Raw genomic sequence first — 25,169 nt, 5'->3', positions numbered from 1 at the left:
GGAAAAGGCGAGGTAGAGCAGGGGAGCGTCGGTATGCGTGCGCGTGGTCTGTAATGGGATACGGCCGTTGAACAACTACGGGGGGCAGGCAAGAGACCGTGACCACGGAGTAGAAAGGGGATGAACTCTTGCACGGTTCGATCGCTCTCCGGCTTCTGTAAAGGGTGGGATGGACCAGGTGAGTATCGGTGTGCGTGTGTGTGTGCGCGGGGAAGACTATCGGGTACGATGCCGGATGGGACTGGAAGCGGCATTAGATATTATAAAGAGTGCACATACATGCCTGAAGATACATTGGTGCCCCGAGAACCCCACATAATGACTCTATGGCAACGAATGAGCGCGACCCCGTCAGTGTCTATGACTTCGCCTCCTGTTCCTGCTGCTCTGGCGTCTTCCAGACCTTCTTCGTAGCGTGCATGAGCTCGTACAACTGACCAAGCTGCTCCGGCGACATCTACAGCAGCCAGTGAGAAACGCGGGAGAGAAGGCTGGCAAGCGTACAGACACACCTTCTCAAACACAGTAGCGTCCATCCTCTTGAAGTTCTTTGCCTGCGGGTCTTCCGGTAGCTGGTCGAGGTACATCTTCCACTGCGAGAGGAAGCCCATGACGTACACGGGGTTCGTAACATCCTTGTGTCTTCGAAACTCTGTAATACGGACGGGAGGAGAGAAGACCCATCAGAAACAAGCAGGCATTTGGGGTGAGAGGGACGCATACACTCACCCGCCTTGACGTAGTCATCCCCTAGCGATCGCATCTCGTATGGGAGTCGTTTGTGTGCACGAAGCAGGCTTCGGTATAACCTTGTAACAACGCGTGGAGAGTATCAAGTTAGCAATTGTCTAAACTGCCGCAAAAATGCGGGCGCTTACGGAAGTGGTGGGAGAAGTGTCGCGCTTGCCACGCGCAGGTTCAGAGGCTTTGCAGAGACGTTTTCCGCCAGGCGGACCAGACTTCGTTGCATAGTGAGATTGATACTTAGGGATAAATTGATTAGCTGGATAAACAACACAATACGCGTCAATACTTACCGTTCTCTGGTGGTAGGCAATGACCAGCACCGGTCGACTGAACGAGTCGAGGTTGCAGGGCGAAGATCAGGAAAGGTTGTTGTGGCTGTGCTACGCATGTTTCCGAGAACTCCGACGTCAGAGACTCGGCCCGGTGTCGCACTACGTTTTCTGAAGGCTTTCGGGTTTGTACCACGACGGCAGACACTACACACTAGACCAAGAGCTCCACATCCTCACTTGCTCTTTCGTTTAACAAAGATCTAAGGAGTAGGTCTCGCCGTGCTGTATCTATTCACACGATCTTAGCCCGAAGATCCGCATGTTTGGAGTGTCTGCATTAATATTCACATTGAACTTTCTGAGACCCGTACTGTGGCTTAATGACCAGTACTACAAGTACACGCAGCGGCGATCAAGATTATGCACCCGCATGTAGACCAGTCACAACGTTCGGTGGGTGAGCACATCACCCAACACTGTTCCAGCTTTCGCAGCCTCATCGTGATGCTCCATCGTCATTGACCCAACCCGTCGCCCGACTGACTATTTCGAACGTCAACTCAAACTGGCTTTGTTCGGGCTGTTGCTCTTTCACACTCTGCTGGCACTCACACGTCCCTGTGGGCGCATGCGAACAAGGTCAAATGCGCATCTCACAACGCATCTCACTGTTATACGCCGTCGCCCAACTCCGTCCTCCCTTCCGCTCATGATCAGGCATGCTGGCCTCGGGTTTCTGCGGCACATGTCCAATACCGGGACCCGAGGACGTCGCGTAAGTTCTAAGCGCCTCCATTCCCCGCACATCGCTTGTACAGGTAATGCCCTAATACTCGCTTACCCCTTCCATTTCTGTAGGCCGAGGACCTGATGAGTGTCAAACGAGAACGTGAGACGCCGCTTCCACCGCCGGGCCGGGTACCAAAACGTCGATTGGCTGGCCACCCGGCGAGTCAGCGGCAAGCCTGAGCGCCAAATGCTGGGCGTTTACTGGCCCTGAGGTGGCCATTCAAATTCGGCATGCGCCGATCACGGCAGAGCTGGCTGGTGAGATACACACAGTGGAGGACCCTCCGTAAGGTCTGGAAATTCAGATTCGCCTTCAAACTTTAATGTCGGAGTTTCGGCTGAATCTGAAGTCTGAAGATACAGACCTGGGAATTCCGTAGGGTCAGTGGTCAAGGCACTTCATGGCAAGGGCAATGTCAAAGGAATGAATTGCCAAGTCGTTGCTTCGTTCATTACCCGGAGCGGATCTGTCGCGGAACGTCAAGTATGACATCGGCTATTGGTTTGAAGACAACTTTGAATCTGGAGGAGGGGAGTACCCCCCTCCTCCAGATTTTACGTTTGAAGACTGCTCGAGCTGACGTCGGAGTTGAAAAATGTTCATTTACCAGACAAGTTGACAACGGCATTTCGGCATAACAAGGTTTGAAGACGAATCTGAAATTTCAGACGTTACGGAGGGTCCTCCAGTGATGCGGAGACCGTGTCACGGTTATACCGGGGTTCCAGTGAGATGGCGGAGCATCTGCATCAGGCATCAACGGCATCGAGCATCAAGATGTCGATGCGGAGAACTCAACGATTGATCGAGGGGCTCAACAGGACTTCTAGGCCTGAAGCTGCGGAGATCTCACACGAACATACATTCTACAGGTGTGCTGCATCATGATCAGAAAATCGAACGTTCCTTTGAAAATCCACGCTACGCACCTCTTCCTCTGGTCATGCATGTTATCATGCCTTCTTCCTATTTACAGAACTACACATACCCGTATGTCCGAAACTAAAAATATACCAGCAGTATTAGCCAGCAAAGTACGTATACAAACACGAGCTACCATTAAAGCAGCATGCTGCGCTGCGGATGAGGACCTGCACTACGACGCGGACCTGCACTTCGATAATGATACAGAGGTCACCGCTCATCATCCCCAAGCTACGTTTCAAGGCGGAACAAAAACTCCGCCCACATACACATTTACAAGATTGTCAAACCAATTTTAAGCCGGCATCCCATAACTCGACCGCCATCTTGTAATTTCATCGCAGCACAATCGCCGAACACTGATCCATGATGCGGCGTATGCATACGTGTGATGCTACTTATTGTTCTCAACGTGGAGGCACATACACGCGCCGTGCCCTACTTTTAACTTGTTCTGGACTACAACGTCGGAAAAATATATCACACCTCCCTCTCGGATCTTGCGGCATGTCATGAACAAGTTCCCTGGCTCCGGTGCGGGCGGATCGACGCTCGCACTAGTGAGATTTTGGACGTTCCGAGATTCCTGGAAACGTTCTGAACGTTAACGGTGACTCTCAAACTCGACATTGAGCGCTTGTGCGCTTGAGCAGTTAACGAGATACATCACTAAATGGGTGGGAAAAGTTTGACCGTTATACCGAGTGATCACCGTTATAATATCGTCGTCGAGACAGTTTTGCATGATCACGAATGGTGACGCATTCCCATTGAGTTAACATATCGTTACGGTGTGGCAGTGAATTTCGGCCGAACACCATGTCACGGACACCTTACCATCGATCAAAATCGATGATCTTGCTCGTACATTTGTTAGTCGAATATAAAATACGGAGACCATTTCAGAAACAAAATTATCATTGAGCGATCGATAACTTCAACTGCATATGGCAGCCACCGCTTTAGGTAGACACGAACACTAACGAACAATAAAAACGGTAGAGATTCGAATACCCGCTGACCTTTACAATAATGCAAAAGTGGAGCAGGCGAGCGGGGGAAGAAACCCAGCCACACCACATTGGGCGCATGAACACCAATCGCTCGGCGTCTTTCTGCTTCTGTTTTTACCTATAGCTCTTGCGAGGCAATGTCTGAAGCGGCGACATGCATTCCAACTACAAGAGAAGACCTCTAGTTATTTTAAGCGAGCGCTCCTGCCTGGGTTGCGCGACACTCAAACGTCTAAATATAATATTGGCCAATCAGAGACAGATGATGAAACCAGCCCTAAAGCTGATAGAGAGATAAGATAAGATAAGACCTTTGTGTCGCCTTTTCTCTCTCCTCCCTTCGACTTTTCTCTTTCTTCCCCCCGCAATAATCCTACCCTGTACTCTCTGTTTGATTTCCCTACTTGTCTTACACGCTTCTCCACCACCGATTGTCACCACACTCACTTGTCTCACCTCAAGTCCTGGAAAATTGTCCAGTTCTTCCGGTATTTTGGCTCTGGTACATCTTCTATGTTTACTACGTATTTAAGCATCTCACCAAACACAGGACACCTCAAACACAAAGCCAACAGCATGCTGGAGCAATGTACTCGATGGCAATGAGGTGCATGCTTCTGCTCCATCCCCCAGCTGTCGGCGAGGACCTGGAGCACAAGCCTGGAGTCTGAGGCTATCACATTTCGAGTCGATGGTCACTATTCGCGTCCCCACCCGCCTTCTGTCAGAGTTGGAGCCCGAAAGTAGACGAGTGCTGTCATCGACTGCTAGCTTCACGGTCTGTAAGCTCTAATTATTTCCTCGGATTTCCTGCACTCGTCTACTGCTGCTGCTCTCGTGTAATAATTTTGTTAGTCGTTTTAACCTTGAATAATGCTGCATCATGTACTATATAATATTCACAATGAATGTCTTGTCATTGGAATCATGGGCAAGATTGCGAGTCCTCAACATATGGTCTGAGTTTTTATCATATGGCATAAATCACCAGCCGATCTTATCGTGTAATTATCATGCAGGCTCCGTCAGCGGTAAGATAGCCATCAATATTATAATATCATCCCTGATCTGACCATTTCACCGTCTTATTTTGGTCTGATTTCCCATATGTCAAAAACGGACTTTACGCTCCACTCGTGCTGGAGATTCGAAATATCATTAAGGTACGGTGTCAGTTATAACTGATTCTACTACTGCTCATGTACTTATATTCGGTCCGCTCATTTAGTGATGTAGCACCAAGTTGAATCAAAATGAAAAACACACGCTGCGGTATGCACAATACTACGCGGAATGGACCTGATCGGACACTTCATTTAACATGGCGCAGTCTGACTTGGAGGTGTCCGTGCCCTGATCGCATCGCGTTCACCGCCCTCCCCCTGATCGAGTTCACCGTAGATCATGATCACGATCGCGTTCATGTTCAAGTTTTAATTAATATACCATTTCACTTCCACAATGAGGCAGCGCTGATCCTTCTGATCCTGATTTTACGCACGTGCGCTCGCGGTAAACGGTATCGGCATCGGACGCTGCTTGCTCCAGCCGGGGAGGTCGACGTGGAACTTTTCCGAATGTAGAATACCAAGTTTAGGTCGGTTCGAGCTTGCAGAGGATCAGAGTCAGGGTGCCGGTGGCGAGTACCCGGCAGGCAAGCGCAAAGATCCGGAATGGTAGGGATGAGGGAAAAGGAAAAGAAAGAAGAGCGCCTTGGATCATGAGGAGAAAACGAACGCACCTTCAACGTCATCGATCCTGGGCCGGAAAGTGCTGTTCAGCAGGTCACGGCAGAGCCGAATCACACCGTGCAATCAGTCGACGAGAAGTCCGCGCGTGGGTGCTTGCTGCATAGTCAGCGCCGCCGCCGTTTGCGCCACATTGTGCATTGATTGATATTTGCATGGTGTGGACCTCCCTGCATTAATCATGGACAGGCTGCTCGATTGTCTGGGCCCGCCTTTCAACGCGGCGTACCAGGATCTCCATCCGTCATTTGGGCATACCGCACATGTTGACAGTGCACCCGTCGCTTCTTATACTTTGATTTTTGATCTCGACAACACGCTACTCAGCGTGCGCAGCTACAATGACACACCATGCCATAACACATACCACACAAAATACCTGACTGACATTATCATTACTGGAAACTAGAATCAAGGGAGTTGTTGGAGTACCACAGCCCAGGGTCAGCACACCACAAGCACTGATAAGCAAGTACCGGTACCAACTGATAAGCAGAGCGAACAAGGACAAGGTAAGGTTCGCGGCGCGGCGTGGTAACTGACAAGCTGCGGTGATCGATTCGCGCACCTCCCCGTCTCGCCGTCCCCACAGCTCCACTAGCACTGCTAAGGCGGGCGTACCATCGGTAGCGCAGGCTCCAGTGACCAGGTACGGCACCCAATCGAGAGGACGTGGGAGCGTCCGAGCCTGCCACTGTGAGTACGCACTGCACTCGCGCGCGCGAGATGCATACTATGCGCGAGTACGCGGTGCTGCGTGCTTTTTAATATAAAGTGGCGCTGGGCCGTCAATCGAGGGGTCGTGCAAGGGACGCCTCCGGCCGAACGTTCGTTCTGAATTGTTTAGTCGGCTGGTCTGGTGCGTACGCAGCGCTGCACAGCGCGCGGGTGTTGCAGCTGTCAAACAAAGCGCCCATGATAAACACGATTTGTGGAACCGTATCTGACGGGTTGAGTAACCGCGCCACAGAGACGTCGATTTAAGTGCGTAGGCAACGACACGTAACTCTGCGAGACGTGAAGCTTGAAGGTTGGAGTTTGAATGGGTCAGTGTTCTTGGCATGACACCGAGTCCAGACTTATAACAACTCTACGAGTGGCGCATGTCAACGGATCAGCAGCGGTCCGAGTCAATGCGAAGCATGGGCGTTATTACAATCTAGTAGTGAAACTCACAACTCGCCGCCGCCGTCTCCGCCTTCCATCACCAGCGCCACCTCATCGCATCACATCAATCGACGGATCCTCCTGCGCAAAAAACAAGCGCTAGAGACAGGAAGATCAATAACAGAAGGCGGGGGGCGGCGGAAGTGGCGTCGTGCAGCATCTGTGAAGAGCGGAAAGAACACGAAAGCGAATATCAAACACGAACACGAACACGAACATGAGAGCTGCTAGCCGGGCTCACTTCGAATTTCTCGGTAGGCGCACCCATGATCCAGCTCACCTCCCCGCTCCTCCTTTTCGTCGTATTTTTATTCTTACAAGTCTGGTTATATTTCAAGTGCAGCAAAACGCACCCCGAGAGACCGCGTGTGTGTCGTGAGACACCGCTCAAGCGATGCAGGGCATGCATCACGGGGGCAGACGGCACGTAGCATGCAGCCTCATGCTGGCCGGGGATCGCGTAGCGCGAGACAACAATGTTCTGTAAGAGGGCAAACAACGAGCCAAGACAGGGCGCTGTGAGTGGCCCATCCTTTTTTACCGCGCTGTGCGCGCTATCTTTGTGCCGTCTCAGCTTGTCTTCCAGGACTTCTCTCTGTCCTGCAAAAACTTTTTTCTTGTAAAGCTATCTGGATGCGCAAGGATGTCAGCGGAATGTTATGCGGCAGCACGCTGCAAATGAGTGCCGAGAGCGAGCGAGAGTTCGGCACAGAAAACCAGCATGTACGCACCATGCCAGAGGAACAAAACCGATTGCTGGCAACCCAACAGTTCGACTTGACCCCTCTTCAAGGTTTACGCTTTTCGAAAACACTCGAGACCCCCCTCCATTTTTGAGAGCCGGTTATGCGGTCTGCCCCTGCGCAATAGGGAGCACAATGAGCAAAATGAAACGCGCCGAGTGAATTCATTGATGCGAAGGGTGTTTGCATCTGCGGTGCCGTGGCAACATGACGGACAACATTACCAGAGCGTTGGGGAAGTCCATCCCAAAGCAAACACTCAAATGGCCCCGCGCTCCAGGCTGGAGGTTGCGCTGGGCGTGGCGCGGATCCTCAGGGCGATGATGCAGATGATGCCAGTCGAGAACTAGGACGCGACTGGGTACATATGATGCGGTTAACGTTAGGTTGGGGGAGACGTGATTGCGCAGAAGCTTAAGCCGGGGTGGGTTGGTGAGGGAACGCTGAGCAGGAACAGAACGAAAGGAAACGTTCTCTGTTAGCCTCGCGCTATTGTTCGCTTGTGCTCTGTGGTCGGTAAATCCCGAGCGCGTGTGTGCCTTGGACAGTTTGTCGTCGAAATCCCCGTCCTTCTGTCTTCTTTTCACCCGCGGCCGGCTTCTTTTGGCAGGGTTCTTTTTTCTTTTCTTTCGCTTTGCACGCGCGGCATAGGCCGCAGGGGGAGGGCGAGAAAAACCGAAGACGACCAGACGGCGCTGGTGATCGGAGCCTCGGACAAGAATTTAGTAGCTGCATTTGTTAGTATTAAAAAACCAGGTATACAAAAGCTGAATTGCCCATGAGCTGGCGATACCATGTCTCATTTCCGTTGTTACATGTGTGCGCTGTAGAGTAAGTACGTCATGTAATGTGCTTGAACCCACACACCAGCGTCTAAATATGCGGGCTCAGGGCCGCTGAGGACCGAGACGCCCATAAATTGGTGTATTTGACGTGGTTAGCGTTTGGGCGGGCCGGCAAGCGCGTATCGCGAGGCGACGCCTGGCGGGTTTTGGACAGGTCGTTCAGGGACGCAGCTTGCCGGCGCCGACGGGGGATGTGGGCAAGTGTGTGGGAGGGGTGGGATCGGTTGCGGTGTAAAAATAGGATGGTGTATGGATCGGACGGAGGGCGTCGAGGCGGCGTCGTCGGCTGTGGCGGGACAGGGACGGGGATCAAAACTTTACAGCGCAGTGTTTCTGTTTTGGTGCGATTCTGTGCCCGTTTCTGTTGCTGTTTCTGTTCTGTTTGTGAATCTTGTTGGTTGGCAATGATTAAATTAATGAGCAGATCTGACCGCATTTCTCCGATCGATTCGATATTCAGTCTGGAGCTTCTCTGTCCCTTGGCTTGTTATTTGCCGCTGGTCTGTCCATCCCCGATGTCCGCTATGCCGCTGACCGTGCACGCTCTTGAGGCGAGATGGCTGGAATGGCAGGCGGACATGATTTCCGTTTCCGCGCCTCCGCTTCGCCGCCGTTCGAATTCGCCTCACCTCGAGATTGGGTCTGGGGTGTACATATGCACCATATGACATCCCCACCTGCAGAGCCCCTGCCCCCCCGGACGACAAGGTATATATATCCCCTACTCCTCCCCCGCTTTTTGCTGCTGCTTTGCTAATGCACTCAGCTCTCCATCCCCGATCCTCCTCCACCCGCCTTCTCTCCCCCCTTGAGCGTCTCGCCCCAGAGATCCTCCAGGAGATCGTCTTCCACCTCTCTCCTCCGCCCCAACAGGACCAGCACCCCATAACCCCAGGCCCACCCACCCTCCTCCCGCTCCTCCTCACCTCTCGCAAGTTCAACCATGCCCTCTCGCCACTCAAGAATGCCCAGGTCGCCGCTACTCTCTTTCGTGCCTCATTCGACACATCTGCCCTCGACCGCCGCTTGAGCCGCAACTGGTCCACCAACCTCTGCCTCGCCGGTGAGATGCACCACCGCTGGGCCGCCCTCTACCGCATCCGTCGTGGCCAGATCACCAGGCACAACGCGGGCAAAGAAGATCTGTGGACTGCATATATCATGCTGCTCGAAGATGACGGTCGAAATATGGCCCAACTCGTGAGCTGGGCGGGCGTCAGGAACTGGCTCTGGCGTGTGCTCGAGTACAGGCTGCGTGTCAAGACCTGCGACTCGTGGTTTCAAGATCTGGAGGGGACTGCGCTGGTAGGCTGGTTGTTGTGGATGACGAGTACCCGAGGTGCGTCTAGTCATTGCTACTTCAGGAGGACACCCTGACGAACGTTGGTTCATTGCTTGCAGAAACCCTGGATACGGAGCCCGCTCGCCTCCGCCAGTTCGTCATGGACCTCTTTTACCCATTCATCGTCAGGGGCCACTCCCTGCCCTGCGCCCACGCTCCACCGTCCATGTTCTACCTTCCCTTGTGCGATCACCTCAACTATCGTGTATGGGACGGTTCGTCTGATGCGCCCATGCAAGACCACGACGAACACGCCCACATCCCTAGCTTGCCTGGGTCCAGGTCTGGATCTGTCGCCTCCACTCCCCCCGGTTCACCAGTCGAAGACCAGGATCATGATCACGCCCACGCCCACGATCCGCTCCCGCATCACCACATCCCTTCGGCACACACGCTCACGTTGTACGCCCGCACGCTGACGATCTCCGCACCGCTCCTCTCGCATGTGGCCTTCCTCAACTACATCGTCCGCGCCGAAGCGCGCCAGTCACGCTCGCCGCTCCCGCCGCATGTACTCACGTTGCCCGCGACGCGTGCGGACGCGCTCGCGCTCGCAGCTGCCCAAGGTCTCGGCGCGACGCACGGGTGGACGGGGCTCACGCAGGAGGACGTGCGGGAGTTCCAGTACGGCACGCGCACGTGGGTCTTTGGCGAGGGCTACGAGGACAGTGGCACGACGCCGATCTTCGACCCGGTGCACGAGGGCCAAAACACCGGGGATGCGAGCGAGAAGGAAGACGAAGACGACGAAGAATACGAGGAATACGAAGAAGACGAGAAGAGCGCGCGGCTCGACAAGCACTGGTTTCGTCTCACCGGGTGCGTCGATCCGCGCGTGGGCGACTCGCCCTTGCGCGGCGTCGTGTATGCGCCGGGCACGCTTGCAGGGTACTGGGAGGGGCGCACGCTTGTTCCCGATGTGATGCAGACGCTCACTACGCTCGTGAATCCGCGTGCGCAGGTGCCGATTAACGCGAGCATTGAGAGGTTTGCGGCGCGGTTTCAGGAGCACCATTGTCTTGTTGGTGAGGAGCCGCTCGGTGCAGGTGGGATGTCGGCCCAGGCGCATGGGCATGCGGGTAGAGGTGGGCATGCGGGTAGAGGTGGGCATGCGGGAGAGGAGGGAGAGGAGGACGAGGGGTGGGTGGATACGGATATGGAGGACGAGGGCGAGCTGGATGCGTGGTTGCCTGCTGGGATAGAGGTCGTGCGGAGGGAGGGGTACATTATACTGCATGACCCTGCGACTGGCAAACGCACGCAGTACGACACATTTAATCCGGACTCGCCTGCGCGTCCGTATGCGAAGGCGGCGTGCGATCGGCTGTGTGGTGCCGAGCTTGAGTGGTGCGAGGATCCCGACGAAGGCGAAGGCAAGGCAGTGTCTGCCTCGGGCGTTGAGGGTGCGGACGCGGACGCGGTGCAAGACGTGTACGAGGACACGTACGCGTGCCGCCCGAGCGGGGTGCAGGATATCATTATCACGGGCGAGGTACGCTCCCTCCACTCAACTTCATCCTGACACGCCTCTAACCACTCATTTCTGCTGTTTGTCTCGCCTCGCGCAGACCACGGAGCGCCAGGGTGCCGCCTGGGGCAGGTACACCTACATCGGCCGCGTCCGGTCGTGGGACGCGCTCGTATCGCTCGTGCGCATTCCGCAGCCCGCTACTGCCAACGGGACCGGGAATGGGAATGGACCTCAGGCGCCGAACGGCGGTGGGCGATGGCTGTTCCGCGGGTACATCTACGAGCGCAGTCTCGTCGGGCGCTGGCGCGATACCGCTGCGGCGGCGCACACGCCTGCGCTCGAAGGGAGCTTTGTGTGGTGCCGCAAGGACGGGGCTGCCGCTGCTGCCGCTTGAGCTCGTGCGAGCACTCGGGCTCAGGCTTGGACGAAACACGATTATTTGAAACGACTCAAATGGCTCGGTTATGCATTTTCTCTATCTTATAGATGGGATCTACTAGTGGATTCCCCGCGCGCATTGGTCCTGTATATGCACTGGCTGCTGATATTGACGCATCGCATCTCCATCTTTCCGGCTCTAGAGTTCGCATTCACGCCTGAGCCTAGTCTTGGTTGTTTGTTTATCTCATTCTCCATCTCCATCTCCATCTCTTGCATTACGTTGTCCCACCCTCGACACATTGCAATTTCACAACTACTTAATGAGCACTCTTATACTAGATCTGTTCGCGTTCACGCCTGAATCTGATCATGGTTCCTTGCATTATTGTTATGTTATGTTACTCCCCGACGACGACACATCCTTTCTACATGTATATCTCCGAGTTCGTCGCTAACCTCTGCTCTTCATGAGCTTCGTCATTATTGTAGTATATAGTTACTACTTATCGTATTGCCATGTTGTATGTACAGTGCCTTGATAATATATGCTCGGCCATTGGCCAGACGGGCGCATTTGCGTTTGGTTTTCGCGCGCCTGGTGATTTGTGGCCTTTTGAATGTGCTGCTGCGCCGCTTGTTTGCTTGTCTGCTTGCTTGGTGCTTCGTATCTTGATCTATTAGATATCTCAGCACTTTGGATGGATCGATGATGTCTGGATGCTACTATGCCAGCCGATCGCGCTTCGTCTGTATACTATTCGCTATCACTTGGTATTTTTGGGGATCGCACCCGTTCGAAACGTGGTGCTGTGTTACGTATGTATGGTAGTACCTGGATGCTTGAGCTTCTTGTTGCCTTGATCGAATGGTCGATATTCACTTGCTTGTCTCCTTCAGAGATCTTCAGGAATCACCGTCCGTTCCTCGCCCCACCTAGACTCGTAGCTGTAATATCGATTGTCCACCCGCGGCCGCCGTTCTTCCGCCGTGGCATTAGCAAACCCCCTGCGCTAAGAACCGATTTTGGGATTTGTAATAATATTCCCCGTCTTCGCCTTTCGTGTGTGTTCCTAGGGTTTCAAAGTTCTTCGCCTCGCTCTTAGATCCTGGGTGTGATTATCAAGTACGTCCCATGAAATGCAGCGTACTGAAAGTAGCTCCACATCATAACTTAGCACTTACTAAGAGCATTGATTAACACGCACTCTACAATTCATATATTGACGAGGCCAATCGTATCAGGCATCTCCTCGGCCGAGACCATGCACTGTGAACGTTCCGAACGGCGTTTGTAATATGATGCATGATACCATGATCAATCATGATGGATGTGCGCACGGCCTGCCGAGATCGCCGTGCTGTGGGGAGGTCCAGTGGCTTTGTGGCGTTCGGAGATCGAATGGTTGGTGTTGCTCATCTACATCTGCATCAACGAGATCGGAAAGAGACAGTGTGAATCCATGCAAACCTGATGCACAGCTGCCGCGGACTCGGCGGAGTAAGTACTATAGAGCATATAGTGTGCACCCCCTCGAGAACGTCAAATGTGATTGGTGCACTGCAAACCGCTAATCCGAGTGCGGGATATCGCGGTGGGTACTCCAGTTTGATCCAGCTAATTCCGCAGTTCCATATTAGATTTCGGCGGACGGATACGTTATAGCAGCACAACGCAGGGCTGTTCCGCTCTCCCCAGGCTTCTAAGTGGGACATCGCAGGCGTCCAGGAACCGAAGTGATGAGTTCAGCCTAGCTACACAATCCGCGAGCATTGGTAATCTCGCAGAAGGAAGGGAAAATAACTGGCGATGCGATAATTTACAGTCTTAAGTCCTCGGCCAAGGAACGGAACGGAACGCAAAGAAGCAAGATATTGGAAGCTGGGGAAGCGGGGAAACGGTAGCGGAACAATCGAGCGGGTGTGTCCGACTCGTGTAACGATTATCTAGTCCGATGATTCACGGACGATGTTTTGTGAGTTTGAATGGGCTTTGTGCAGCTCTTTGATATGTAGCTGTAGGGTATCGGTTATTCCGTACAGGAATTTTGGACAGGTGATCGTAAGGTGTCTCATACGTGCCTATCCGTGGTTGAGGAAGACAAACACGAACTGAAGACGCCGTCTAGATAGCTACGGAATGCCGCGGATCGAGGCTGCTTCTTGCTGTATTTTTCCTCAGTAATGGGCGCCGGTTGGTGAATATTTCAGGCTTGTAATACGCTAAGCGCATAAACAAATAGTCTTGCAGCCAATCAATGTGGACACTGTCGCTGTTGACACTGATCCTCACTGTGGTTATCTGTCTGTTGCAATATTGATGTATTTAATTGCAAGAACATCATACTTGAAAGACACGCACATATATGTGATAATGGTGGAATGGACTATCGCACAAAAGGCCACATCAAACGGCGAATTGGCTATGGGTATTTACAGTTATTCGGAGCCACCCGTAGGAAGAAATATCCCATTATACTTGTGTCCACAGGAAAATGAGCACACAAGACTAGCATCGTAGCTGGCGGATTTGGGCCGGCAGAATTTCCGCAAGACGCTGAACCGTCTATGAACAGGGTGCATAAATCTTAAATGGCACATGTGTCCTGTAAAATCAGAGTTCCCCGGCCTGCGCACACTGGTGCCAGTGAGCCAATCGATCCGATGGAATTCCGCGCCCGCGAGACTAGGATAGCACCGATCAGGGAACGTCAATCTGAACGAGGCATCCGTTACCTAAAGTCACACCAGGTTGATCTGGGGAAATTTTCCCTCCGGCACACGCTCAATCGTGCAGCAGTGATCGCGTTCCTGTGGCACCATTTACGGGTGGTGCATGGGAACATGATCGCCGTGGGGTCTATGCCGCCGTCTCCGGGGAGATCTACGATGTACATTTCAGTCTTCCAGGTAAAGTTGAGTTTGAAGGGCAAAGAGAAAAGGCCATGCCAACTAACCGCTACTAACCGTTCAGGATGCAGATATTCGGCGTGTCATAGTGCTACATTGATCTAAGAGATGATCTATGACGCAATGCCGCTCAGGTACAGGATCGATAAAAGACTTACACGTGTGTGAAGTAAAGTCATAGTGCAGTACTGGTGCTTGCTTCATGATCAGCGCATTAAGACTGAGTACTAAGTCCTTATGTCTTCAGGGTCAACCTCAAGGAGAAGATGTGATAGAAATGAAGGTGTCTTCACTTTGCGGCCTGAATGTGGATAAAGGCAGCACTGAGACAATCATGAGGAAAACTAAAACACGGCTGCTTACGTTGTCGCCACATTCCTACGCGACTTGGCATGAGAGCGTCAAAATATGGCGTCTAATTGACTATCATCAGGCTCGCACGTTGATGCTGGGAAGAACCAGTCGTAACTGGCTTCTCCAATGATCGCCCACTGAACGTGCCCGTCAAGCCATTAAATTTGATAAGTCCTAGTGAACTTCGATATGATTGGCACTAAAACGTTTGGTACGAGACCGAGGAGTTGTTATCAACGAAGCCTCGAGGTCGCCGTCCACTTAATGTGAATTAGTAGGCGCTACCGAGATACGGTGAAAACACTAGTCGGCGTAGACCTGAATCGTGATGAACAGAAGCCTAGAGCTAACAAGGTGGTTCCATACCACAGCGGTACGGTGTTGACATCCCTAGCCGCCAGAGATGAAGCTTGCGTCAAAGTACCTTCTCTAAGTCAGTGCCGCACCCCGTTTCGCCACTGACGTCGAACACGTTCCGAACAGGCACCCCGGCAGCCACCGATACACCGCTAGATGAGCCCACGGACGTTGGAGTGCCCGTCAAGCATGAGGAAGAAGTAGCGTTTGCTCGTATTTTCCCAGAGCACCACGTAGAGCCACACGCGAGGACATATACGAAGTCCGCCTGGGTCGCAAAGTCTTTGTAAAGGAAGCCTGCGTTCGGAGATCCAGTGTCAGTAGAGGTTTGGTTGTTTGATACAGACCAAGAGCGGGGAGGTGTGATATGATCCGGGCCGGGGAGAAAAGAAACAGAAGGTGAGAAGCGAAGCCGCGGAAATGACGAGTCCAAGCATATGCGCGTGTGTATGTGAAGAGGATGGCTACGGAAATAGAATTTGGCAAAAAAGGTAGAAGGTACGCACCCTTGTCTGACTTGAGTCAGTTCCGTTCCAGCTCCCAGAGACGGACTTGATCCTGTATTGTCATCGGTAGCAAAGGGTTCTATTGCCATGGGTGAAGATCGCCGTCGGCATTCAACAGCTGCGGCAAACGTGGAAAGAACACTATAGGATTGCACTTACGTTTGTGCGCATTTGGGTTGCACATGTGAATTCGGTTAGCTAATAATCTACAAAATCATTCCAGCGTGAGTAAGTCATCAGCTGAAACCAGAAGGGCGCAAAGATGTGTGGAAAAGAGACAGAAAACGAGGCGAGGAAGACATAACATCATATCATATAATGAGTCGGTTAGAGGAACCCGCTATCTGAATCGCGTGGAGAACGGCGATCACAGCGGAGGATCTCATTGACTTCAGACATAAGATATCCAACAGCAATGCCGTAAAAAATAGCAGCACTGTGTGATCAGCGGAAGTGGCGACGGCCATCAGAACCATGGACGCATCGCTATGCATGTAAAGAAAGGCATGTACAGGATGCAGCCTAGAAAACACCATATGGCGGCGGAGATGATCAAGAAATCGGACGGCGATCAAGGGCTAGGGGTCACGATTCCTATGTCGTGCGAGCGCAGTGCTTCATGCAGTCCGATACCCAGGACATTCACGTAACGGATGCATGAACCGCACTGGCAGAGCATGCACCGGGGACCGGTACCAAATCAATGAATGGACATGATAAATAGACGCAAAAACGTCATGCATGTCCAATCGTCCGCAAAAGTGTTGATAGAAAGACTGAAGATAGGAAAGAGCTCACCTGTTCAGCGGAGATACCATTGCCCAGCGCTCGACGCACGCTCTCGCGCGTGAGCATGCCTACGACCAGATTGGGGAACCGGTACTTCAAAGTGATAAACAGGTTCAGGACAGCAATCTGCAGTGGGTTGTCTGGAGCGAGGATGATAGGGTATCAGCAATTATGCAGCAAAAGCTTGGATATTATCGTGAAGGAGATACGCACCAGTGTACGCATACACACGGTAATTAGTCTCAAGGACGATGAAGCCGTGATCGTTAGTGTTGATGCCCGTACTGTTGGCTACCGAAGAAGCGCCCGGTGCACTTCCAGGGTTTCGGGATCCGCCCGCCGTCGGAAGAGATGGAGAAACAGAAGTGAGTGTGGTCGCAAGGCGTGTTGGGCTGAACCGTTTTGACGAGGCCTGGAAAGAGTGAGGATACACCAGTGTCCAACCGGTCAGCAAGCACTAATGCTTACCTTTCGCTGCCAAACCAGTCCGTAGTCCCGCAGATCCTCGAGCATAGCCTTCTGTGTTTCACTGAGCGGCTCTGTTGAGTATTCCTGAATGCCAAACGTTGGTTACGACGAATGCTTCGCATATGTGGTGGAGATATACACACTCTACCAAGCTCCATTGTTGAAAGCATGAAGAAGAAACTCAGAACTTCAACAAGGTCCATCTGACGTTCCTGCAGTACGGGTCGACAAAGGTCCCTTGATCCTTTGAGTACTTATATGCGTACCTCCACCATATGCAGGTACTGGAGAAGTAGATCCCACAACTGGTCGCGTGGTGAATAGAGCAGGAATTGGAACCCAGAAGATGTAATCTGAAGGGTAGAGCCACTAGATCGGCGTAAGCAACACACCAGACGACGACACCAGACGAGGCCTACTGATAGCTCGCCATCAACCCGCTGCGCTGAAGGAGATACAGAACACCCTGTGTTGGCTTCGTCGGGTACTGCCCCTGGCCTGAAGACACCATGTAATGTAGAATTGTCTGACAAGGGACTAAGATCAGCGAGCGACGGAACAGAAATCACAATGAGTCACCTCCCATCGTTGTACCGCATACCCGTCGAGTGTCTCCACACTCGGTGCGTCCCGTTTGTCATCCCTCTGCGCTGGCACTCCAAAGCTCCCAGTCGTCCCACTTCACGCTATCGTCATACCGCATTCAGGTAGGCGTTTGAGCTACGCACCTACACGTGATTGCTTGCCGCATACTCGCCTTAAAAGTCGGATTCAGTGCGAGCTTGGCCCCAGAGCTTTGTAGTATGTGTAGACGCATCAAGGTGTTCAGAGCTTCGTCGTATAGTCTACAATATAGATTAAGCAACGCGAGACAGAAAAACATCCAGGAAAGAACAACGCACTTCTTGCCATCCAGCACCACCCATGCCGCCATCGTTCCCGCCAGCACTGGACTGTCCAGCCAAAGGAGGTTCATCACGAGTTGCTTTGATAATGGCGCGAGAAGACTATACTCCCGTGTCAGCTGCCGACTTCGCGAGGACAATCAACGAGTTGAGACCGAACCGGAATATGGAGAGACAGGAGGATGGCCGCTGATAGAGACGGGTGAGAGCATTCTGAGACTGAGACTGGAGGAACGGCAGGAGGACGTGAGGGCTGTTCTGAGCGATGGATGCTTCAGGCGATGGTGGCTGAGCGGAGGGCATGACAGATCGCGGCGAAATGGGAGCAATGCAAGGAGGCGGGAGGATGAGATGGGGACGGAGCCAATGGCGTCGCGTTCTGGCGGTGGCCCGAATTTCCCGGAGCCTGCGGAGCTTAAATCGGCATTCGGAAGTAGCGGCGATGACCTCCATTCCCTGGCGACTCCAATGTGTTCTGACTGAAAAACCCAAGTGATTGGCCTACTAGATCGTATATAATATGACAACACATGATTACTGAACAAAAAAAGTTGACAGAAATTTGAATGTCTCTCAGCGCTGCGACGCTGATGACGTTCAAGCCAAGGTGAAGCATGCCTGTGCGAGTCCGGGGCAAGTCCGGGGTACTCGAAGGGAAATTGCGTAGGGATTCCACGAGCCATGCATATCCTTATACTCGGCTACTAGTACAAAGTAGCCGATATAAGAATAAAGCAATCCTTCAGTAAAATGCAGATCTACCGCAAAAGAGAAAGCAAAGCAAGCGAAATCCGGACATAACCCAGACATCAGAATGAGTAAGTGAACCTCCTAAGCATCACCGCCTCCTGTTGAGTGAATAAAAAAGACAGATTGCTCCAGCGAAGCAATACTAGTAAATGTAAGGAATAACAGCCTTGCGATCCTTTGGGTACTCGGGGAACTTCTCATGGTACCACACATGCCCACGGTACGCACGCGGCAACATCAACACAACCGCACCCCATACCATGATCCACGGCGGCAGGATGGTGCGCAGAACCGAACCGAACGATGAAAATTCAGGCAACGGCGCGCCAGCAGCCGCCCAGCCGATCCACTCGATCCACTCGCACAGATAGTTCGGGTACGATATCCACCTGTACAGGTATCCGTGCGGGATCGCGTAGTAGTCCTTGTTCTCCGCATCGAGTGCACCCTTCTTCGCCTTGCCCTTCGCCTGCGCGTGACGGCGGAGGTCAAGCAGCACCTCGTCGTGCACGATGTTGTACCAGAATCCGAGCGCCCACACGGCGACGCCCACCCAGAACGACGGGCGGGAGAACGCATCCTTGAGATAGGCGTGTGCAAAGTCGGATGAGAGGTACGTTCCAAGTAACGTGCCGTTGAACGAGTTGAAAGACGATCCCGAGAGCAGGATGCCCGCGTGCGACTTGGAGCGCGAGGGTGTGCGTAACGGGGAGATGATGGCGCGGTGGAAGTAGTGGACGAGGAATAGGGAGACAACAAGGAGCTGGGGACCGGAGAGGGGGAGGGACGACTCGCCCGCGGAGAGTGGGCGGTATATGAGGGAGTAGAGGAGAGCGGTGGGTGCGACGAGTTCCATGACGATCCAGACTTTGATGCCGTCGAGGATGAAGATACTGTTGCCCGACCTCGCGAACCTTCCGAATGGAGCGTCGGAGAAGAAGGTCAAGGGACAGAAGAGGGATGGGATGAAGAAGAGGCACATCCTGCCCACTAGATGAGATGATTAGTGATGTACAGTGAAAAGGCAGGGACAGAAACCGCTCACCATCGTAGAGAGGATGGGTCATGATCGAGCTGGTTTTTTCGAGATGTCGAGGATAGTCGAGTATGTGTTCTGTGTTTCTGGCGGTTCGAGCCTTCTTCTCTGGTTTTTATAGGATTTCAGCCCTCAGAAGATGGCTGAGTCCAGTCATTGAAAGGTTTCTCGGTACCGAAGGTAAGTATGCAAGCGAGGGACTGTCGGACTCTAGGACAATCAAGCGAGCGGCTGTCTCAGTTCCGTTCCGAATTTTGACAGAGAGAGCCTACAGCACCGGAGAATATTTGTTCTCAAGCCGTCTTAAAAGCTGCAAAGATGGTGAGTAAATAGTGATACGACATACTTTGATGGACCAGAGATCCCGATACAAACAGGAAAAACAGGTGTTTGCCGATACCGTCGGATTCGCGGAAATGCAGCGGGGAGGTACTAGCAGGCGTTTGACTCGTGCTCGATGTCTCCTAAATTGCATCCGGTGCCGAGACAGAAGTTAAACGCGAGGATCTGTGCTCTAGGCTGCATACTAGTACTCGGAGTTATGCAAGAGTCTGGGGTGAAGAGATCGTATCGCCTGAGAGTGCCCCCAACGGGCCAGCTCGTTTCAGCTGTCAGCGTCAATCCAAGTAAGAAGGCGCTTGGAGACTCTTGTGGTCAATACATGGTCAATGTGGAGGACCAAAGGGCGGTCCTGTCAGAGACGCGGACGTCAATGGCAAGAGACAAGAAGCGCCGAGGGTAAAATGGCCGCTGTCAAGCGTACACCGGCGGCTATTTCGAAAGGGGCAAATCCGCGGGATGACGCAACGTGTCTGATTGGCCAGAACCGCGTCCTTGTCCTCGTCGCGGGGCACATTGAACGTCTCTTCACCACCCTGACATACTTGACCTCTGTATGTTCTGAGGTTTGAAAGCTCTTCACACAACACGACCATGTCATCATCACCCGAAAGCACGCTCGCCGATCTTCTTCCTGCGCACGAAGACGCCCTCGACATCCACGCCCTCCAGGAGTCCATCCAGGCCAAGCTCGAAGAGGACCTCTTCGAGACCGACACGGGCGCGTGTTCGCACATCGTCTCGCTCCTCACAGACGTGCAGACGCGTTCGGCGCTCTTGGCCAAGTACAAGACCGTCGTCGCGTGGCGCGCCAAGAGGCAGCAGGACGCTATACGGCCTTCAAAGCGCAGAAAGGTGGGCAGCATCTTGTCGTCAAACGTTGAGATATGATGGCACAGATGTTAATACTGCACGTAATGCTGCGCTCGCCGTCTCGCTAGGTTGGCGTTCCAACGTGCGATACGTGTTACATGACGCTCGCCCGGCCGTTCGTGTGCCTGAGCTGTTCGTTTGGGGGATGCTGGGCAGAGGGACATATGGTGGACCATCTGAGGGAATCTGGTCATTCGTTCTGTGAGTGATCCTTGGGTGTTTCTTTGCCTCACCTCATATGCGATGGCCTGTAGGTGCAGACACGCGTTCCGGGTCCGTGTACTGTGCGGACTGCGAAGACTTCATCTTCAACGACATCATGGACGAGGCACGCCTGCAGACCCAGCTCGCAGTCGAAGAGACACAGTCCATGTTCCAAGGTACGCTCGCTATCTTCTCCCTCCACCACTGCACGTCTAAGACACAAAAATATGACGCGTTCCAGTCTCGAAGATGTCCCGTGAACCCTACAAACCCCACCTCCCCTCCTCAGAAGACACCGACCTCCTCAAATCCACCGCTCCCCTCCCCTGCCAGAGCAGGCGAGGACTCCTCAACCTCGGCCAAACGTGCTTCATGAACGTCGTCCTCCAGGCGTTCGTGCACAACCCACTCCTACGCGGCTTCTTCCTCGCGGACAAGCACAACGCGCGCCTATGCAAGAACACCGACTGCACATGCTGCGAGATGGACGCGCTTTTCTCAGAGGTATACGCGCCCTCTTCATATTTCACACCGTCAGGGCAATCACCCTCCGCGTCCGCCGCACCGCCGTCGACACCCACACTCACCGCCACCGCCGCCTTCAACCCCAACCCCAACGGCCTCGCGCCGAGCTCAGGCGCACCCCCGCCGCCCTTCGGCCCGACCTCGTTCCTCGCTACGACGTGGAAGACGGCGAAAGACCTGTCTGGGCACGCGCAGCAGGACGCGCACGAGTTCTTCATCAGCGCGCTGAACCAGATCCACGCGACGGCGCGCGGGAGCACGAACGTGTCGTGCAACTGCATCGTGCACTCGACGTTTGCGGGGCAGCTGCAGAGCGACGTGACGTGCGAGCGCTGCGGGAACACGACGAGCACGGTCGATATGATGCTTGATATCAGCTTGGAGTTGCGGGGTAGTGGGAACTCGAAGGGCGCGGGAGGGAGGGAGGAGGGGAATACGCTTGCGAGTTGTTTGAATAGGTGGGTTGGATTTCGTCAGCGTACGCGTGGAAGTAGGGAGCTGACGATATATGCAGCTACACCAAACCCGAAAAGCTCGGCTCAAAAGACTACACCTGCAGCAACTGCACGTCGCCTTCGCATGTACGTCCCACCCCATCCCCATCCCATCCCATCCCTACCACAATCTCCCCCACACCCATCCTCACCCCATCCCATCCCTACCACAATCTCCCCCACACCCATCCTCACCCCCTCCACATTAAAAAAACACAGGACGCAACCAAACGCCTCAGCTTCCGCAAACTCCCGCCCATCCTCAGCTTCCAATTCAAGCGCTTCGAGCACCGCACCCCCGCCGGGCACGGCAGCGCCAAAGCGGGCAGCGGCGCCGCGGCGGTGGCGATGGTCGGCGTCCCGACGAAACTCGATGCGCCGATCCGGTTCCCTGCGGGCGTTAATATGGCGCCGTGGACGGCTGCTGCGCTTGGCTCGGGGTCGGGGGCGGGGTCGGGGGCATCTGCGAGGGCGAGTGGGCATGGTCATGGCCATGGTAAGGCGGCGAAAGACGGGCCAGTGAAGGAGCCTTCGTGCGTGTTTTTTCTTACATTGAATCAATTACGTGCGTTTAGTTTAATTGGAAAATGGGGTAGATATCCGGGGCCTGACGCGATGTACGAGTACGATCTGTTCGCGGTGATCAACCACGAGGGCGCGCAGATGGACCAGGGGCACTACACCAACTACGCGCGCTCGGGGGACGAGTGGTACCGGTTCGACGACGACAAGTGCGTTTATCCCTTCTCTCTCTCCTCCCCTTCTTCTCCTCCCCTCACTCTACATCCTGTCATCAACACTAACCACCCTACCCGACCGAACAGAGTAACCCCCTCCACGCTCTCGCACGCCCTCTCCTCGCACCACAACGCATACATGTGCTTCTACGCCAAACGCCACCTCGACTACAAGCCACACACGAAGCCGTCCTACCGCCTCACGCGCGAATCCGACATCGTGCGCGAGCTGCAGGCGATGGCCGAGAACGGAGGTGGGACCGGGACCGGGGCCGGGGCTGGGAGGGTGTCGGAGCTCGAGCTCGAGCTTGAGCTCGGGAAGGACGAGCGTGATGACGATATGGGCGAAACCGACGAGAGAGACCAGCGTGACAGGGAGCGCGAGAAGATGGATGCGGATGCAGAGGCGGAGGCGGCCGATGCGGCTGCGGCAAGGATGAAGGAGGTGGACGATGCGCTGCTGGATTTGGTCGGTGCGGATTGAGCGAGCGGGGCAGGCAGGCGCAGTGTGCTTGCAGCAGCGTTGTAGCGGTGCTTCGCAGTGCTGTGCAACGATTCTTTGTTATCTGTACGACACACGACTTACGATGGGTCATTTTGGGATGTATCAATAGTGAGAGGGCGTTCAATTCATTCATTCGGTTATGGAGCTACAGGACAAACAGAAACGATGTGCAGGGCAGGACAGAGTACATTGACAAAACGTTGAAGCGGTAAAAAGAGGAATGAAGAGCGTGTAAAGCAGAAAATCATCTAATAAAGTAACAGAAGAACGAAAACGATTCATGTATGTATGTAAAAGGTCGTCAAGCAGCGGAGACGCAGTGGAGGTGGTGTATTTACACGGGGGATGCGATGCGAGAGAAACAGTGACGTGGAGAGCGGATAATGAAGGATGGAACACAGACCTCGGAGCAGTGTACAGTAGAATAAGACTTGGGCGGATGGATGGATGGATGGATATAAAGGACGTCTAAAAACAATCCTTGAAAACATAAAACGTGATTTGGTGCCAAAACCAGTGGTGGAAAACTACGTAGTTGAAGAGAGACGGGAGCAGAGAGCCGTTAAGGGAGTCGTTCACGGCCCCGGGATGATGTCGGACAGCTCGCCGGGCTTGACGCGGATCTCGACGACCTCGACCTCGTAGTTGTCGCTCATGGTCGACGTGGAGGACCACGAGTTCGGGAAGCCTTTAGCGCCAGGAGGAGAGGTGGAGGCAACATCTGTCGAGATGGAACAAAACAAATCAGCTGGAGATGAAGAGGTGAGATGACGAGGGCGTACATCGGTCCTTGATGTGTGGTGGGACGAACAGATCCTACGAGCCAAACAGCGATGGTGGGCGTCAACAAGAGTGATCTATACCCAAGAGCAGCAGAATATAAAACGCACCTGGTTCCACACGAACCCCTGACTCTTCTGGATCGTCAGGATGGGGCGGAGCGTATACACCTGTCGCTGGCGACGCTTGCGCTCGCGCTGCTCCTTCCTCGCCTCGCGCTCCATCGCCCTCTGCTTCTTCCGCTCGCGCTTCTCGCGCTGCTGCGCCTCGACCTCGGGATCGACCTCGACGGCCTTCTGCTTGCCCTTGACGTCCTTCGTCTTCATGGCCACGTTCACGTTCTTCTCCTTCTCGGGGTCCCGTGCGCCGTCGACGTCCATGTTCTGGGTGTCGTCCTGGGCGGCGACGGCAGCCGCAATGTAGTCCTCGCCGTCCTCGGAGCACGAGCCGTCGTCGTCGTCGTCGTCGTCGTTGGAGTCCTCGGAGACGCTGTCCGAGTCGGAGTAGTCATCGTCGTCGTACGGGATCTGCTCATAACACGCCCATGTGGGCGGGGACGAGGCTCGGCCGAGGGTGCGCCGGCGGGTGAAGTAGGAGTTGGTATAGGTGCTCATTAGTCAACGGGCAGGGTGGAGGGTTGGATGGTCTGGACGGATGGAGAACTATCCGCGGACTTTGTGTGGATGATGAGGTCAAGACGAGGATAAGCTCAAGGTTAAAGATGTTGTATGTGACGAGATTTGCTCTGTGCTGTGTTCGGAGCTGTCGGGGGCGACGGAGACGATTCCGAGGATGTGGTGGTGTATTGTTATCTCGGAACCAGGTGAGTGGTGCCCTCCTATCTAATCTTAGTCAAGTGAGGGAGATGTCGAAGTCAAGGCAGGAAAGTGCAAAGTTTTAGTGTGTCTGCGATGAAGATGGTGGAGGTAGCAAGCAGAAGAGCAGCTAGGTCTGCTTGTGGTCCTCGGCCGGGGTTGGGGGCAGATGTGACAGATGTGAAGTGCCGGACCGCCGGGAGAGCTGGGATGAAGGCCCGATGATCTGCTTCTTTTGGCAGTTCCGGAAACTATTTCGGCCAAAGCTCCGGGGCGTCCTGAGTCCGCCTACCTATCGGAGCGAGCTGACTCGGAGTGACTGGGCGCTATCTCTGCCAGATGCTCCCGAGGCGCTATCGGATAAGCCCAGCCTGCTAACAGG

At 53.8% G+C, this 25,169-nt stretch overlaps 6 protein-coding genes across 6 annotated transcripts; 2 read left to right on the top strand and 4 right to left on the bottom strand.

Annotated features, from left to right (window-relative positions):
- Positions 1-358: 358 nt before the first annotated feature.
- Positions 359-970, bottom strand: CONPUDRAFT_51129 (ACN9-domain-containing protein; the record flags this gene model as incomplete). The annotated part of the gene is made up of 4 exons (XM_007767150.1): positions 359-457; positions 513-652; positions 730-809; positions 879-970. 4 exons carry the CDS (start codon positions 968-970, stop codon positions 359-361), a joined length of 411 nt encoding a protein of 136 aa, XP_007765340.1.
- An 8,035-nt stretch (positions 971-9,005) lies between these two features.
- On the top strand, positions 9,006-11,859 carry CONPUDRAFT_119082 (uncharacterized protein; the record flags this gene model as incomplete). Its single annotated transcript, XM_007767441.1, has 3 exons — positions 9,006-9,588; positions 9,651-11,083; positions 11,160-11,859. The coding sequence occupies 3 exons, from the start codon at positions 9,006-9,008 to the stop codon at positions 11,454-11,456; spliced, it is 2,313 nt and encodes a 770-aa protein (XP_007765631.1). The 3' UTR covers positions 11,457-11,859.
- A 1,943-nt stretch (positions 11,860-13,802) lies between these two features.
- On the bottom strand, positions 13,803-18,075 carry CONPUDRAFT_163037 (transcription factor Tfb2). The gene is made up of 12 exons (XM_007767440.1): positions 17,890-18,075; positions 17,727-17,831; positions 17,553-17,669; positions 17,404-17,503; positions 17,244-17,350; positions 17,091-17,193; positions 16,968-17,036; positions 16,825-16,908; positions 16,570-16,768; positions 16,366-16,496; positions 14,177-14,324; positions 13,803-14,126 (listed from the first exon to the last, which is right to left on the bottom strand). The coding sequence occupies exons 1-11, from the start codon at positions 18,030-18,032 to the stop codon at positions 14,301-14,303; spliced, it is 1,182 nt and encodes a 393-aa protein (XP_007765630.1). The 5' UTR covers positions 18,033-18,075; the 3' UTR covers positions 13,803-14,126; positions 14,177-14,300.
- Positions 18,076-18,228: 153 nt separating this feature from the next.
- Positions 18,229-19,616, bottom strand: CONPUDRAFT_163036 (uncharacterized protein). The gene is made up of 2 exons (XM_007767439.1): positions 19,525-19,616; positions 18,229-19,469 (listed from the first exon to the last, which is right to left on the bottom strand). Exons 1-2 carry the CDS (start codon positions 19,544-19,546, stop codon positions 18,622-18,624), a joined length of 870 nt encoding a protein of 289 aa, XP_007765629.1. The 5' UTR covers positions 19,547-19,616; the 3' UTR covers positions 18,229-18,621.
- A 782-nt stretch (positions 19,617-20,398) lies between these two features.
- On the top strand, positions 20,399-23,323 carry CONPUDRAFT_119077 (cysteine proteinase). Its single transcript, XM_007767438.1, has 9 exons — positions 20,399-20,709; positions 20,796-20,928; positions 20,982-21,107; positions 21,173-21,464; positions 21,564-21,914; positions 21,971-22,037; positions 22,170-22,402; positions 22,526-22,681; positions 22,775-23,323. Exons 1-9 carry the CDS (start codon positions 20,449-20,451, stop codon positions 23,169-23,171), a joined length of 2,016 nt encoding a protein of 671 aa, XP_007765628.1. The 5' UTR covers positions 20,399-20,448; the 3' UTR covers positions 23,172-23,323.
- Positions 23,308-24,804, bottom strand: CONPUDRAFT_135465 (uncharacterized protein). The gene is made up of 3 exons (XM_007767437.1): positions 24,083-24,804; positions 23,975-24,008; positions 23,308-23,913 (listed from the first exon to the last, which is right to left on the bottom strand). Exons 1-3 carry the CDS (start codon positions 24,584-24,586, stop codon positions 23,768-23,770), a joined length of 684 nt encoding a protein of 227 aa, XP_007765627.1. The 5' UTR covers positions 24,587-24,804; the 3' UTR covers positions 23,308-23,767.
- Between the last annotated feature and the right edge of the window lie 365 nt (positions 24,805-25,169).

Source organism: Coniophora puteana (assembly GCF_000271625.1).
Source record: "Coniophora puteana RWD-64-598 SS2 unplaced genomic scaffold CONPUscaffold_3, whole genome shotgun sequence".
NCBI lineage: Eukaryota > Fungi > Basidiomycota > Agaricomycetes > Boletales > Coniophoraceae > Coniophora > Coniophora puteana.
Note: the sequence above shows the minus strand (reverse complement) of the source record. Positions and strands in the feature narration are given on the sequence as shown.

Excerpts from the sequence above, each read along its gene's own strand:
- CONPUDRAFT_163037 (XM_007767440.1), bottom strand. The coding sequence starts at position 18,032 with ATGCCCTCCGCTCAGCCACCATCGCCTGAAGCATCCATCGCTCAGAAC. Across the intron at positions 17,504-17,552 it reads CGGCAAGCAATCACGTGTAG|TGGGACGACTGGGAGCTTTG; the intron begins GTGCGTAGCTCA and ends GATAGCGTGAAG. Across the intron at positions 14,325-16,365 it reads ATGGTATCTCCGCTGAACAG|ATCTCCCCGGAGACGGCGGC; the intron begins GTGAGCTCTTTC and ends TGTACATCGTAG.
- CONPUDRAFT_163036 (XM_007767439.1), bottom strand. The coding sequence starts at position 19,546 with ATGACCCATCCTCTCTACGATG. Across the intron at positions 19,470-19,524 it reads GACCCATCCTCTCTACGATG|TGGGCAGGATGTGCCTCTTC; the intron begins GTGAGCGGTTTC and ends CATCTCATCTAG.
- CONPUDRAFT_119077 (XM_007767438.1), top strand. The coding sequence starts at position 20,449 with ATGTCATCATCACCCGAAAGCACGCTCGCCGATCTTCTTCCTGCGCAC. Across the intron at positions 21,108-21,172 it reads GACACAGTCCATGTTCCAAG|TCTCGAAGATGTCCCGTGAA; the intron begins GTACGCTCGCTA and ends GACGCGTTCCAG. Across the intron at positions 22,403-22,525 it reads GGCTCGGGGTCGGGGGCGGG|TTTAATTGGAAAATGGGGTA; the intron begins GTCGGGGGCATC and ends ACGTGCGTTTAG.
- CONPUDRAFT_135465 (XM_007767437.1), bottom strand. The coding sequence starts at position 24,586 with ATGAGCACCTATACCAACTCCTACTTCACCCGCCGGCGCACCCTCGGC. Across the intron at positions 24,009-24,082 it reads AGGGGTTCGTGTGGAACCAG|GATCTGTTCGTCCCACCACA; the intron begins GTGCGTTTTATA and ends TTTGGCTCGTAG. Across the intron at positions 23,914-23,974 it reads ACCACACATCAAGGACCGAT|ATGTTGCCTCCACCTCTCCT; the intron begins GTACGCCCTCGT and ends CCATCTCGACAG.